Source organism: Opisthocomus hoazin, chromosome 15 (assembly GCF_030867145.1).
Source record: "Opisthocomus hoazin isolate bOpiHoa1 chromosome 15, bOpiHoa1.hap1, whole genome shotgun sequence".
NCBI lineage: Eukaryota > Metazoa > Chordata > Aves > Opisthocomiformes > Opisthocomidae > Opisthocomus > Opisthocomus hoazin.
In genome coordinates, this window is record NC_134428.1 from 26,447,019 (window position 1) to 26,463,377 (window position 16,359).

The 16,359-nt window shown below is 44.8% G+C and overlaps 1 protein-coding gene and 1 long non-coding RNA gene across 8 annotated transcripts in view; one reads left to right on the forward strand and one right to left on the reverse strand.

Annotated features, from left to right (window-relative positions):
- LOC142363244 (uncharacterized) overlaps nucleotides 1-8,337 on the reverse strand; it is a 172,595-nt gene extending 164,258 nt beyond the window's left edge. For 6 of the 7 annotated variants that reach the window (XR_012765618.1, XR_012765614.1, XR_012765616.1 and 3 more), the window contains exon 1: nucleotides 6,695-7,808. This is a non-coding gene — a long non-coding RNA (uncharacterized LOC142363244). Of the gene's footprint in view, nucleotides 1-6,694; nucleotides 7,809-8,171 lie in introns of those variants that run through there. The other variant, XR_012765613.1, reaches the window with a different exon arrangement.
- KDM8 (lysine demethylase 8) lies at nucleotides 8,056-15,607 on the forward strand. Its single transcript, XM_075436512.1, has 7 exons — nucleotides 8,056-8,571; nucleotides 8,816-8,982; nucleotides 10,227-10,359; nucleotides 11,264-11,305; nucleotides 12,058-12,207; nucleotides 15,190-15,282; nucleotides 15,382-15,607. Exons 1-7 carry the CDS (start codon nucleotides 8,077-8,079, stop codon nucleotides 15,544-15,546), a joined length of 1,245 nt encoding a protein of 414 aa, XP_075292627.1. The 5' UTR covers nucleotides 8,056-8,076; the 3' UTR covers nucleotides 15,547-15,607.
- Nucleotides 15,608-16,359: the final 752 nt, after the last annotated feature.

The following is a 16,359-nucleotide window of genomic DNA, read 5'->3' on the forward strand; positions in this document are numbered from 1 at the left end:
TGCACTATGTACACATCCAAGAGAGTGAGATGAGTATGTAAAAGAGGATGTACCTCACTACTTTAAGGGAGAGGCATCTCTGTGCAGATGGATTACACCAAATATTTCCTATACTTGGTGCACAAGCAAGATTTTCGCAGGCACTCAGAACAAGAGGACATGTTGGCATATATTCAGTATGTGATTCACCTCACCTACGTTTATCTATCGAATAGGCAAGAAGGTCATCTGAGCTAGTCTTTTAGCTTCCTTCTGTAGCATGAGCAGAGAAACAGACACCCAAAGAGAGCAATTTATTCCACTTGCTTACCTACCCTAAGTATCCCATCTCAGGCTGGAATGGATCCCTCTCAAATAACTCAGGAAAGCCCAGAGAATGGCTTAGGATGGGCACCTAGTGGAATCTGGCCTAGACTCCTATCTAGGGTCCAGCTGAGACAACAGAAAGAGTACATACTGCCATAAAGATTTTTTGTAAAGATTTTTTGTTTCTTTTAAAGCTGAAGGAGCTGTCTGAACATGTTTGCAAATATGAAAGAGATTCGAGTTGATATGAGGGAAAAAAAAACACAACTAGATTTTAAAAACAGTCTAACATATATTTTCCATCCAGCAAAGGTAACTAAGGCTATATATGTAAGCAATACTAATACTGTGTCTCAGTTGCATCTCAGCACAGACACATATGTCCCAGATGGATGTTACATAATGTTTTTGGAAAAATAAGCATTTTCCAGTGATTTCTGAAAGTAGAACTGGGTGTGCTGTTATAGCCAGCTCCATAAAGAACATTGTGTGTCCTACACGTACTGCAGTGAAATGCATTCCAAAGTGCCATGCAAAATGTCACCTTACCTCACTTAAAGTTATTCCATCTAGTAATATCAGACAAATTATGATAATATGTTGTTCTACATGAAAGTACACCACAGCACTATTTGTGAGACCTGGCAGCTGCCACTCATGGCAGAGCAGATGGCAGTGATAAAAACACAGTGCAGGGAATAGGTTGATAAAGACACATCCATCATTACGCTTTCTCTGTACCATTACACTCAACTCCAACATACAACTGAAATGCATGGCTGTGCCCCTCTCGAGCAAGAAGACCTTGCTTATCTGAGGAAAATAACTCTTGTATAACAATTAATTCTGTACATATTATTAATCAGAATCATTCATCTCCTGTCCACAGGAGCAGAAAAGGCAGCCAGGAAAGACATCCAACGTATTTGAAGTCTTATCCATTCATACTTACGGTCCTGCAAAGGGAGAGAGAGGGAGAGACAACCATTCATCCCCCGTAATGGAAAATCAGAGTCAGCCGTGATAACAAACACTCTCACGGCAATCATCAATCTACACTCCCATCTAAGGACCAGAGGGCATGTTACCTCTCATTTTCACTTTTCTTTTTTTTTTTTCCCTTTTGTTTTTGGAGGGTTGAGATGTTAAGGCACACATGGCAGGGCAGCAGCAGTACCAGCCTTTCCTCCCCTTCATCCCTGCCCCAGGCAGAGAGGGCCACTGCTAACGCCAACAGGCCCTTCTCTGCTGCAATGGCCAGCAAAGGCATACACCACCCAGGCCAATCACGGGAGCATCTTCCCGATGCAGATGGCTGGAGGGGAACTGATTGCCACTGTCTCACAGAAGCACCACAATCGTAAGCAGAGGTCACCACCAGCACGGAGCCAGGCACCCCAACATGGCAGAGCTTCAGGTGCCCTCAGCACCACAGCAGCTGGACATCAGTCCTACCGGGAGACCGTCAGAGCACCAAAATCAAACTAAACAGCTTTCTCTTACTTTGCAGAATGAAGCATCTAGAGATGTCAATTCAGCTTACATCAACCACTGAAAATACTAATTCATAGAACAAGGATGCTAAACAACATTCACAGCCTGTTAACTCCATTAGGACACTTGGTTATAGCAAGACTTTCTTTTTAAATGGGCAAACCAATGAAATCAACCAGAATTTTAAGTTCTACCTGAAAATCTGTTAGCTTTTGTAACAGTGAATGTAGACCTAGGGCACAAACATAAAATGCATGTGTAATGTTTACTTCAATATATGACCTCCAACCATGATACTTTTTTAATGTTGATTCCACCCTTGCCTATTAAGTAACCAGAGTAATTAACCTTGCAGTACATGTGTACTAGTTTTGAAATGCCTGTAAAATAAACAATAAGAGTGTTTATAGCACTATGTATGTTCTTACAAGATGTTAGTGAAGATCACTTGTATTTTCCAAGATAAACAAAAATTAGTCTCTAAGAACACAATAACTAATGATTTGCAATCTAAGACTAATGCACTGGTAATTAATACAATAAATATAACATGGCTGATACACAACCAATAAATACAACTAAATGCATATATAATGAAATAGGAATAAAGATTATCAAGTTTTAAACCTTTGTATAGTCAGAGAAAGATCTCCTTTCCTAGGAAAACAGTGCTCATATCTGTCACTCATTTTGCTTCTACTAAAACAAAAGATAGTAAGTCTGATAATAATCTGTTAAGATATTCTACTTGAAATTCTTATATAAGATTGGCTATACTAGTACATTTAAATCTTGTGTGATTCACTGTGCAAGCACAGATTATATCCTGATACAATTTCAAAATTTTGAGTTAGTTTAGGAAACAAATACAACACTAATACAACATTAATAAAGAGAGCAGAGCTGACAAGAGATGGAACCCCAAACGACAGTTATGAGGTATAAATTATCAGAAGACATTTTTCAGCTGCCCCTTCTCACTCCTGCAGCATTCACAACTTGGCACTTCCCATGGAAGGTGGCAACACCAATTTTAAATGCAACTGCCTATACTAATACACAAAGGGAGTTAATCCTATGATGGTTTGAGAAGCGGAGAAGTTAATTTATACCAGAAGCCTGACAGTCCCTAACTTCAGCTCACAACTGCAACTATTACTCATCAGAAAAATACCTGTTTGTTAAAAATGTGGCTGCAAACCTTGGACCTCTGCAAGGTCCACCTCACACTTCATGCCCTGAACTGGATAGGCTTCACCTTGCAGGTTGCTTTTGAACTTTTATGCTTTCCACTTGCAACGGCATAATGAAATTCTGGATCTATGCTCACCTGATGTGACTGGAGAGTTCTTTTCTTTAATAGCCCACTACAGTTACTGCTGACCCTCTTTCCCTTGTACAAATAATTGGCCAAATAATAACATTTAGAGGCTCATATATTTTAGGGTCCCAACTTCACATACCGTAGAGACACAGTTTATGCCACCCTAAAGGCAAGCTAGAGCGTAAGCTTAATAAGAGGTATACAAAATTAACATTTCTGAAGATACAGGATTTCTAAAATATTGTCACAACCATCAAAATGTTATGAAATGTTATGAAAGTTTCAATGTAACTTCCATAGTTTCACCTTGGCTTATCTTCTTTACAAAATGGGAAGAAGATCAGGAATAGTGTGGACAGCAGTACTACGGAAGTGATCGTGCCCCTGTACTCAGCACTAGTGAGGCCGCACCTGAAATACTGTGTTCAGTTTTGGGCCCCTCATTACAAGAAGGACATTGAGGTGCTGGAGTGTGTCCAGAGAAGAGCAACGAGGCTGGTGAAGGGTTTAGAGAACAAGTCTTATGAGGAGCGGCTGAGGGAACTGGGGTTGCTAAGTCTGGAGAAGAGGAGGCTGAGGGAAGACCTTATCACTCTCTACAACTACCTGAAAGGAGGTTGTAGTGAAGTAGGTGTTGGTCTCTTCTCCCAAGCAACTAGCGACAGGACAACACGAAATGGCCTCAAGTTGCATCAGGGGAGGTTTAGATTGGATATTAGGAAAAATTTCTTTACTGAAACAGTTGTAAAGCATTGGAACAAGCTGTCCAGGGAAGTGGTGGAGTCACCATCCCTGGAGGTGTTCAAGAAATGTGTAGATGTGGCACTTTGGGACATGGTTTAGTAGGCATAGTGGTGTTGGGGTGACAGTTGGACTTGATGATCTTAGAGGTCTTTTCCAATCTTAATGATTCTATGATATGAAGAACATAAATTTTTCATTTGTTGTCATAAATTTATTTTTATTTTAGAGCAACTGCAGTAACTCTAACCAGCACAATGTAAGTTCCAACTTAGCAAAACATCATTGCCGAAAGTCATGGTGGAAGGTAACACTAATTTTCAGGGCAGGCTTTCCCCATCAAGCTGCAACAGTCACTTCAGGACTGGTCTCATCAACCGTCAGAATAAGGGCAGCAGTCCCACAGAAAGCATTTTCCGATAACTCTCGCAAAGCACAGGTATCAAGGAAACAGACCACCTCCCTTGGTAATTCCAGAGTGCCAGGCTGCCAAAAGGGACATGGTGCTCCTGAGAAGCCGAGCAGCAGCCTGAAGTCCTGAGAAGATGGAAAATATTTGGTGCTGCTGTTGCACTCCTGCAGCATTTGCCTAGGAAATTCCTCACTATAAGAACACACCTCACAAGAGGACCAGAACAGACCTGAGCCACAGTACACCAGGTATTTCAGACAAGGTGGTCCAACAGCAGAGTCTCCTCACGCTCGAACCCCTTTTTGCCCATTCTGCTAATATATCAGAGAGGCAACTGACGGAAGCCACCAGAGAGAGCTGCCATGCCTTGCACGCTGTTGCTCACGCTGGCCGAGCACTGCAGTGGTGCTAGAATTAAACCCAAGACGTGCTCTGGATTGCTGTATGTGACGCAGTGGTGGAGAGGGTTTCATCTTTAATAAAAACTCCAGACAAAATCAACCCATCTGACACTATTTTGCCCATCAGTAGTGCAAGTAATTTACACGTCCCTACTTGGGTTTATACATTTCAGGCACCTGTTCAGTTTTTATTACTTCTGGCCTTGGCTTCCACACTCCTTCACAGATCAAATAGCTGCTTTCCCTATTTGCTAATTCCAACAGCTGGTTATTACTCACCAGACTCCTGCTATACTCGCCTGGGGAAGAATCATAAATAAATGTGTACAAGCAAGCAGATGCTGTCATTTTAAACACTGATCCACCTAGTAAAAATGTCCTACTTTGGACTCAAGTGGTGAATCACTGAGCATGTGTCTTTATGTCATTTTAATAAAATCCAAAAACAATCACAGGACTTTTTTGTTCATTAATTCAAATTAGTAAATGAGAAAACAGTATTATAAAAGAGAATATTACTACAGATAAATAATTAAATTCTGAACAGGCCAAACATCTGCTCTTTCCAATGAAAGCAAAGGCAAGATAAGATACAGAGCACTTTCTTTATTTACTGTAACTAATCACTTCTCCACCAGTGGCAGACAAGGTAACATCAAGTAACCGTGAGTCCTGGAATCTATGACTGTAAACAGAAGAGAGAAATACAGATGGTTTATCAGACTTTATTACCTCTCTTAATTGTGTGCCTGTTTATTTGTTTTGTTTTTTAAATAGGTAATTTCTTTCTGAATGTCAGTGCTAGGAGAAAGTGGGTTGCCTGGAGCATATTTTAAAAATACACGGAATATAAAAGAGAACAAAAAGTGCCTTGCAGACCATATCACAGGAAGAAGCAGGGAAAAAGTCTTGCTACCAACTTTTCCTCAATGTTTTTAAAAGAACACCTTTCTGCAAGGTTAGGCAGTTTGGCTGCCAAAATGTTTTAAAAAATTACTTCTGATGAAAGCAGCACAAGTTTCAGTGGCAGTGGCATAATCCACATGAAAATCTATCTTTATTAGCTTAGCAGATATACAGCTCAGCCCTTTCAAGACTACTGATGCTGTATCAGCATTCAAACCGTTGTACCAAAATATGACTAGAAATAATTGCCTTCAAGTGTACACTCAGAGAAACATTGAGCCTCCCTGAATACCCAAAACCTAAAATCTACTCCCAATTGGTTGTTCATGTACAGCAAAACTGATAAACTGATAAAGCTTATCATGGTCTTAATGGCCCACCACTGTGCTAGAGATTACATATTCAGGACTTGGTGTTATTTGAAATACCAGAAAGAAAAATTCAAATCTTCAAAATGTAATTTGCGAAAATATTCCTAGTATTTAAACTAGGAAAACTATGATTTGGCAAGCATTGTATTAACCAGCTTAAAGAGGAATCACAAGGTAATACAAATGGCAATAAAAACTGGACAGTCCATAAGCACAAGATTAGCAACACTTGCTAGCATCATAAATTACAAATATTGAACACAAGGTCTAACAAGAAGCTCTCCCTGCGTGTTAAATACTTTCTCCTATAGCAGCATATATTAACATTTAGCAATCAAGGAGGAGAAAACTTTAGATGAAGGTGCTAAAATCACACAGCCACAAGACGAATTTAAGGTGCCAAGAGAAAGGCAGTTAGAAGACAGAGAATAGATGAGCCAGCGTGATAAGCCAGTGCAGAAAGTCTGAAGCGTGACAGAAGAAGAGGAAGTCGTTCAAAGAAGACAGCTGGGTAATGGGGCAGAGAAGAGTCACAGATGGCAGCAGCAACAGGAGGACTCAAATCAACTCTTTTTTTCGAAAGCACTAGTGACTGAGCATGGGACAAAGAAGGAGCGCTCTCTCTGTACGAAAGGTGACGATTTTAACTTTTTCTGTAAACCTAAGATTTTGCATCGAGTCTGAAGATTTCAACCCCAGCCAAGTGACACTTTAAAAACTTTTCATGAGTTACAAATACCTTGTTTCTTCTTATGTTGCTTTAGATTTTGGTTCACGATGTTAAGACATTCCTCAGAGCTGCTGAATTTTAAGTAAAATAGTGGGGTTTTTTCAGTCAAGTATTAAGTACTGAGAACACGTCCAGGGCACGTTACCAAAGCAAGCTGGGGCTGAAAGATGCCATGCAAAGTGTGTTGGAAGATGGAGGTACATATTCCGTACAGGAAGCACGTCTTTCGCACAGCACGCAGCATAAACCACCAAAAGGGCACTGCCTCCACAGCAGCATTCATCCCTGACGCTTCTAGGCTCCTCTCGTGTTACTCAGATAAGCATGCAAGGTCCCAGATAGGCTTTCTTTCTAATACTTAATATCAACATTGATTAGACCATCTCCTTGTCTTCCAGGAGTCATCTACCTGTTAACAGCTGTCCCCCTTTTGGAGATTTCTGAAGGGAAACACCTATCTTCCTCATACCACCACGATATGGTAAACATGTAAGCGACATCAGAAAGAAAACTAGATTGTATTTATATGTTTCCCTCAATGCAAACAGCTGCGTCAGTCACACAATTTCTAAATTCCAGTAGACGCACAGGTCAAGGGCCCAAAGGACGCTATCTAGTCCGGTGATATTACACTGCTCATTGAGACCTGGGCTACGGTTTCACAGAGCCTTTAACCCAGCAAAACACGAGCAATGCCACTGAAAGGGATGGCACCCATTTCTGCACCCACCGACACACCGCTGGCCCCCGTCTTTACATCTGTAAGCACATACACCGTTACGTGATGAACCGGGTGATGAGACTGATCTGGGCTAAAACTAACCTAAGAAAACAAGCATTTTTTCATCTAGAACAGGTCTCCATTCCAGTTCGCAATGCGGCTGCACGAAGACCTGCAGCAGCTCAAGTGCGCAAACGCGAGAGAACGGCTTCCATCCGCGGCACCCGGAGCGCCGGCTCACGGCGGCCAAGAAACGCTCCCTCACGAAAACGCGTCCGCAGGCTACGCGAAGAGCAGTGCCAAGAAGAGCCTGCCGCCGCCACCGCACCGGCTGCCGGCCGCAACCCGCCACGGCCCCGACACCCGCACGCCCGGCCCACCCGCGGCGGGCGAGAGGAGTGCGCGGGGGCAGGCGGCGGGGAGCCGCGGGGCCTCGCGGGGCTCGGCCCGCCTCAGCTGCCGTTCACGCCGCAGCGCCCCTCTCGCTACGCGACACCGGCGCCGCTTCGGCGGCCCCTGGGGCGGGACCGCCCGGCAGCGGCGCCCGAGCCGCGCCAGGCTACCGGCCCCGCGCCTCAGAGCAGACCGGCGCCGGGCGGGCCGCCCCGCCGGGGCCCGCCCCCCAGAGCCGGCAGCGCCGCGCCGCGGAGGCCGTCAGAGGCGCGCAGCCATGGCGGCGCCCGGCGGCGCGGAGGCCCCGGCAGCGGGCGACGCGCTCTGGGCTGAGGTGCGGGGACTGCTGCCCGGCGCCGAGGAGGGGCTGACCTTGGCGCTGAGCGGCGAGGTGGAGGACTGCGTCCTGCCGCTCCTGCGGCGGGCCCGCGGGCTGCTCTACGGCGCGGCGGGACGGCCCTGCGGGGAGGCGGCGGCGGCGCTGCGGCGCCTGGGCGACGTCCTGCGCGACTACTCCTGGGAGAAGCTGAACGTGGGGCCGTGGCGGGAGGTCAGCAAGGCCTGGCGGCAGGTCTACGCCTACGGCTGCCTCTTCGGGGTGCTGGCCGAGGTCGCCGCCGGCCGCCCGCTGCTGCCGGCCGTGCGTCTCTGCGACATGGGGCTGCTCATGGGCGCCTCCGTGCTGGACAACGTCCTGGCCCGCCTCGTCCGCCTCCTGCAGGGGCACCTGCCCCGCGCGGAGCGGCGCGCCGCCGCCGAGGGGGACGCCAAGGTACGGCCCGCGCCCCTGAGGCGACCCGGACCCCGCCCCCGTGCTCTTCTCCGCGTGTTCCCCCCTCGTGCCCTCCCCTCCCCCGCGCCTTCTGTCCCCCCCGCGCGTCGTGCCCCCCCCCCGTCCCGTCGCCCTCCCCCCTCCTCTCGTGTTCCCCCTGGCTCCCGCCGCCGCGGACGCGCTGCGGCGGGTGGCTGCGGACCGCGCCGCGCCGCGCGCGCTGAGGCGGGCCGCTCTGCTGCAGAGGGCGCGGCGCGAGCCGGCGGCGGCCCCCGCCGCGCAGGCCGAGGAGGCGGTGCCGCTCCTGCGCTGCCCGTCGCTGGAGCACTTCCGAGACAACTGGCTCGTTCCGCAGAAGCCTGTGGTCCTGGAGGGGATTATCGACCACTGGCCGTGCATGAAGAAGTGGAGGTGAGAAGCAAGTTTCTTCCCCGTCCCGGTAAGGGCGAGGATCGTTTTCTGTGTCAGGCGCCGTGGTGCTCGGTGCAGCAGCAGAGGCCTCGGCGGAAGGCGGGTGCCGCTGGGAGGGAGCTGTTGGCAGCGCCTAGCTGCTGCGGTGTTGGCTGCGCTCTGCAGAGCTGCCCCGCGGGTGCGGGAGGCAGATCAGAGGGTCCGGGCGCGCGGGAAGGCAGCCCGCACCCCGCTGGCAGGCGGCTGGCGCGGTGCGCTGCGGTGCGGTGCTGGCTGTCCACGAGCCGCTCGCATCGTACGTGGGTCTGTGTCAGACTCGGATCGTGATTTTTACTTCTCGGAATTTGCCGGTGCAATGGAAAGTGAATTTCAGAGATGCGCGAGTAAGCGTGATCGGCTCTTTCATTCACAAGTACAAGCACTGATGTTCGTTCAGCGTCAGGTTTGAGTGTTGAGTTTCAGATGCTGCCATTCAGGAGTGAGTAATAACGTCGTGCTGCTTGTGTAATGTAAGCAACGGAGCCAGCATTTCCAGTACTGAGAGTGAAATATTCGTGAGATGAGGCTCATGATTCCTTAGAAAAGGGAGAAAAAACACAAGCAGTTGCTTTTGTTCCACAGCCAAGGGTAAAACTGATGTTAACTGGACACACTTATTATTTCGTAGGGGTTTCATTCTTCTTTGAGGGAAGGTACTCCACTGCTTAACTTCAGACACTTAAAAAGGTGAACTTCCCCACTTAGTTAATATCATTGTCAATGGAGAGATGCATACCACCCGTCAGAGTAATTCCTCTGACTTTAGCCAGGATGGATATTTGTGGCACCTGTTATACAGAATTTGGCACTGACAGAGAGTTGATCTAGCATTAATGATAAAAAGATAAAATATTTTATTTAGCAAACGTGGCAGTAGGCAGCAAAAAGATGAGCCATCGCTAGGCAAGAGAGACAGCTTAAATCTCCTTAGCTCATAAGGAAACAATAGTTAACTGAGGTAAACGAGGTTTTAAAACAAACCAAGCAATTGTGGCATAATATACACACAAACTTGACTGCTTGTTTTTCTTGCTGCTTGCATCCTTTTCTGCTACCTTTTGTCTCTGGATGGTTGGTTTTAGAGAGAAGAAACTCATGGCAGTAGAGTTCCATTACTCTGAAAGATTGATTATGATTGATTGCCATACATTCAAAATTAGTACGAAGAGCAGTATGAAAGAGTAATAGAACTTTCTCTGTTTCAGTGTGGACTATTTTTGTCAAGTCGCAGGGTGCCGCACAGTCCCTGTGGAATTGGGTGCCCGATACACCGATGAGGAATGGTCTCAGAAGCTCATGACTGTCAGTGACTTCATCAGCCAGTATATTGTGAATGAGGTCTGTTATTCCCTTTTTGTTTCATCTCCAAATACAGCAGTGTGTTACTGATACAGAATTTCTGCTTAGAACAAACATGCTTAGAGGTGATGTCAAGGGAAGGGGGTGTGCTATAAACACAACTGAATTAAAAAGTGTGGCATATTTTCAAGAACTGAAGCTACAAATAGTTATTGCAACAATAGCTAGGTTTGATTTTTTTATATAATCAAATGTACAGCAGCTGGAATTTGATGAATAGATAGACACTTTCTGCAGCAAAAGACAGAATGGTGGAGTCTCAGAATAAGGGATCTTCAGACAGGAGTTTTGTTCCTCTCAGTTATTAAGCTGCTTAGCGAGAGCTAGGAACAAGATCCAAATTCATGTGCCACCAGGTTAAAAAAAAAAAAAAAAGAATTGATTAGCAATTGTATGTCCTTGTACTTTCACAGCTGAGGATCTGAAGCTCTCATTTCTGTTCCCTAGTCTTCTGGCAGGAAGGATCATGTGCTGTTGCAAATTGGTCTGTGGTGCAGCCTGGAATAGAATATCAGGATACTTACAGGGAGTGAAGGTGAACTAGTCTGTGCACCGACAGGGTCTAGCTGTGAAGACGCAGAGCATTGTCACAGGGTTGACAACAGAACTGTCGAGGCTCCGTAGGAATATAGCTAGGCTTCTTCCAGTAAATTGAGCTAGATAATTTATTGATTGTGGGGATATATCTACACTCTTACTGTTCCAGTGTAGCTCTAATTTACATTTTCAGAAGACCCCTTATGCTAGTCAACTGTTGAAACAACTCTAGTACTCTGAAATAGGACATTGCAAGTGGATGTTACCTATAAGTAAATTAACTGACTAAGAAGCCTTACCCTATATGTCACTATGGATTTTTTTTCTTTGTCTGCTGTAATTTCAGAACCATCTAGGATACCTTGCCCAGCACCAGCTTTTTGATCAGGTAAAACTGAGTGAATGTTTTTATCTTTCTGCAGTCAAGTGTTCCCTTTGTAGCACATCACCTCTAAGGACATCAACTTTACTAGATTGAAGGACATACGGAGAATTCACAGTACTTCTGAAGTTTTTATTCCCACAGTTTGAAGGACAGAAGGAGAGGTTTGATCCATTTGGCTGAAAGGCATAGAAGCAAAGTGCTTTCAGGGGTGAAGACATTTGATCTTGGTGCTGTTTTGGTACAATGTAGCATATACTTACAGGGATATCACCTGGAAAGCAGTATTTCCCCGAAGAATATGTTAGTCAGGGAAGACATGTAGACAGGAAACAGTCTTCAGTGGTGATATGTTCACTGTATTCTGAAATGTCATTCCAGTTAACCAGAGATTAGGTTGGTGGGAGATAGAAAAAGGAATCTCATGGAGAAGCAAGCTTAGTGCATAAAAGATCAACTGCTCCTTTTCCGTGAACAGGAAACCTACTTATTCTTGTGGGTTTCTCTGGTTTCTGCTAAAGCAAAGGGTCTCTGAAGAATGAGAAGCCCCTTTTTTTCTCCTGCCTCTCCTTCCAACAGAAAGTGTGAGGACATTTCCTGCAGATTGCCAGCAGTTCAGCTACTTCTCTCCTGCCTTTGCTGGACAAGCAGGTCATTTGTTTTCTTTGTGTCAAGCCTTGTTCCTCTGTTCTATGAATTACATACCTTTGGCAAGTCATCACATACCCATTTTAATGTTTATTTCTTTATGGGAGTAGATTCCAGAATTGAAAGAGGATATCGGTATCCCTGACTACTGCTGCCTGGGGGAAGGGGAAGAAGATGACATCACCATTAATGCTTGGTTTGGTCCAGAAGGCACTATCTCACCTCTTCACCAGGATCCCCAGCAAAATTTTTTAGCCCAGGTCTGTACTCTACTTACTCTACATGTGCCATTAATGCTATAGCCAGAAAAAATCTTATGGTATGTAAGTGTTAGAGACAACTTGATGAACAAGTGAAGGGTAGAGAATATGCAGGTATTATTTTGCTATTCTATGGCATTTGTCACTCCTGCAACTTAATACTCAAGGTGATCTTGTAGGCCACAAGTGCTTCTCACTGAGATAGACCATTACTTACCCTCATTTTACAGGTGATAAACGGCAATCACAAGAAGCAGCTTTTCCAAGGTCACTCAAGCAATTTGTAAGAGAGTTGGGAAGAACCTGGATCCTGCCATAGTGTACGAAGGAACTTCCTTTTCTGGAACAGCAAGATTTTGGGGTAGACTTAGGTGCATACTTTAATCCACTTCAGGTTGCCCAGTAAAATAGCTACTCGTGCGTGCATTGAGAGTCAGATGAAGCAATATTTGCACTGTGACCTCATTGCTCCTAAGGGAGTTACTGTTGGTAGGCTTCTTGACTTTTAGGGCAGAGTAACACAGTAAAATACTGAGGCCCTTTGTGGTGAGCACTGTACAAGTATTCCTGGTACAACCAGTTGACAACTGTACATCTTCAAACACTGAGCACCCTTTTGCTTACTGGAAGGAGGTTTCTGTTTCTTCCTCCATCCCATCAGACTCTTTAAAAAAAACATTGCTTACAGTTTCAAACGTTTTCCAGCAGGATCACGACATGGAGTACTTTCTACTTGTGCCTTTTTATGGGTTGAGCCTTCGTTCCTCTGTCCTGAACAGTTGCATCTTGCTAACCTGTGTTTTCACTTGGAACCAAGGCTTAATTCAGGCCTTCCTAAAGTGGGTTTTTATAACCGCTGTGCAACTATATATGTATTGCTTTTCCTTGCTAACCTGACACACACACACACAACTACATTCTGAAAGCAAAGTATCCTACTATACACACTGCGTAAAGCTTGCTGAGGATTTTTTTGGAGTGGAATTCCATTATACTACTTGTTGGACTGGGAAAAGATACTTCCTTTACAAACTTCAGAACTTGTATTCTTCTGCCTGAAGAAAGGGAGAGAGTATCTGCCACTGCTGTGAAAGAGTCTTTGAACAGCAGGTGATCTGCAAGTTTTCAGTTTTCAATTAAAAGCTGCCCTGCCTCTTGATGGCATTTAAAGTGTGGCTGTGGAGTACAGGAGAGCACAAGTAATGAAGTGGAATGATCCCTGCTGGCTGGGTGGTAGCTGCTGCAGAGATCATAGTATTTCCATTAAGGAGGTAACCAGTATCTAGAGATGCAGGCTGTTGACCATTAACTTATGCATTCAGCCTTGCAATATACGAGGCCCGAACCCAGTGAGGCAGGTGAAGGAACGACCCATTAATAGCTCACAGCAGTCCAGGTAACACCCACCCCCCAAAAAAATTCAGGGATTCAGAAAATGTGCTGTCGGAACAATAACCAACATTTCCTTTACTTCCATACATCACCAAAAATACCACTTAACAGTTGGTTCTTTGCAGAGCTAATTGATATCTATAATCCCTTGGGGTATGGAAGGTATCCTAAAAACACGTGGACAGTTTAGTAGTTAACCAGTGATAGTGAGGAGTAGGACAGGGCAGGAACATGCTGATACTTGTCCAGTCTTTAGAATACATCTGTGTGTTGTCCTTGAAGCAACAAACTCTAAACATCTGGTGTTAAAACTTGGGTACTGGTAAGATTTCAGGAAATTCTGTTACGTGGAGGGTAGAGGAAAAGGACCTTGGTTAGGAATCATTTGGTACATCACGCCCATCCAGGGTACTGCAGTTGGTCAGAGAACTGACTTTTTAATGTGGGGGTTCCAAACAGATGTGATCGTGCCTGGCCCTTGAAGGCATCTTGAATCCTGGCACAAGCAGCATGAGTAGTCTCCCTGTGCCTAGTGGGGGCATTCCACTGGTATCAGTGCAGGAATCGGCTTTGACTCTTGTTTATTCTGCCACTTCCTTCTCGGCACTGATGACTTGCAATTCAGTGTAGCGTTCAGGTCAGTCTGCTTACCTTATGAATTCTAGTCTTTCAATTAAGCACTCTGGTGAAACACCAAATTTAACGATGACGCAGAAGAGCTAAAGGAGTATACGGCAGCTTAGCAGTCACTCTGTGGTGGTACCCCTGCCTGCTGATGTGAACTGCACTGAAAACACAACCTCCTTATTCTCAGTTCTTCCAATTACTTTCTACCTACGTAGAGCCCAAATAACACTGTATAAATTGGGTGCCTTAAGCTTTGAATTTAAAGTTACCTGTTTAAAGGCATTTCCTGGTATTTCAAATTCTTATCTGCTCCAAGGGAACAGGTACTTGAATTAGAATCACAGAATCATAGAATGCTTTGGGTTGGAAGGGACCTGCAGAAGTCATCTACCCCAACCCCCCCTGCAATGAGCAGGGACATACTCAACCGGATCAGGTTGCTCAGAGCCCTGTCCAGCCTGGCCTTGAACGTGTCTAGGGATGGGGCCTCCATCACCTTCTCTGCGCAAGCCGTTCCAGTGTTTCACCACCCTCACTGTAAAAAATTTCTTCCTTATATCCAGTCTAAATTTACCCTCCTTTTGTTCAACGCTATTACTCCTTGTCCTGTCACAACAGGCGTTGCTAGAAAGATTTTCCCCTTCTTTCCTGTAGGCCCCCTTCAGGTAGTGGCAGCCTTCTCTTCTCCAGGCTCAACAGCCCCAACTCTCTCAGCCTGTCATTGTAGGAGAGGTGCTCCAGCCCTCGGATCATTGTTGTCGCCATCCTCTGGACCTGCTCCAAATTCCAATAGTCTGATTTGTTTTAACTTTTTATTATAGCTGTGTCTGTTTATTACGAACAAAGATTATGTTGTTTCTTGTAATCAGGTATATTTTACTGTTAAATGCCAGGTATGGCCTACAGTTTCCAGTACTGTACATGTTAATAACAGATCGAAAACATTTATTGTAATACATACAGGTATTTGGAAGAAAGTATATCCGTCTATATTCACCACAAGATTCAGAAAACCTGTACCCGCATGAAAGCCAAATTCTTCACAACACTAGTCAGGTAAATAGTTGCCTGAAGTTTTAATATCAGTAATGTTACTTTATCAAATCATATTTGAGTAAGGGCATTGTACTAATGATTGGTTTTTTTTTTTAATAGGTTGATGTGGAAGATCCTGACTTAGTTAAGTTTCCCAATTTCAGAAAGGCTGCATTTCAGTCCTGTGTTCTGATGCCCGGACAAGTTCTGTTTATTCCAGTTAAATACTGGCACTATGTACGATCACTTGATATCAGCTTCTCTGTCAGTTTCTGGTGGTCATAGCTCTGAAGCATGCATTAAGTCTGTTAGCTTTGTAATAGCAATTAAAAATCAGAAAAAAGTACCAGCTGACATCTTCTCACAAGAGATTTCTTTTTAAGCATGAATATGTTCTTCCCTACCAGGAGGTTAGAGGTGGATTAAAAAAACAAAACCCAACGAACTCTTGCTTCAGCATGGTCAAAGAATCTGGATGGGTAAATGCAAAGATGCTACAGCCACTTTATTTTTGTGGGTGTTTCCACTATGAACTCCTCATAAAGAGTATCTGTTAGGTCATCATCTTGTATGCCTGTGTACATCTGAAAGCTCTATATATGGGCACTGCTAGGACTCTCCTTAAAGCTGTATTTGGAACATCAGGTTAGTGGATTTAATAGCAGTGAAAACTGGAGTTACATAAACAATGAGGGATGGTGCTACCCAAAAATGTTTTAAAAAAAGAAGCAAGCTAACGTGAAGCAAGATACCAGTCTCCTATATGGTAAACGTTACTAGTGTTAAGGTCTAATCTATAGTTTAATTGCAGTTAAATAAACCGAAGCTTAATCACACTTTGATTAACCATGATTAACTCTGCCTTCTGCGGCATCAAACACTTCTACCAAGGAAAGATATGCTGCCATGCCATGCTGGCACCCGGCAATATCTTGTCCTTATCTTTTTTTCAAGTCGCTGTTAAAAGAAGAAGCATCCTTACATAAAACTGGAGCATGAAGTGCTAATACTAAAAACGAAAAGAACCTTAAGACAGCATTTTTTTTGTCAACACGTTGCAGACGTAAGTTGGCATTTCCTGAGAAGTCTTGTCCTTCT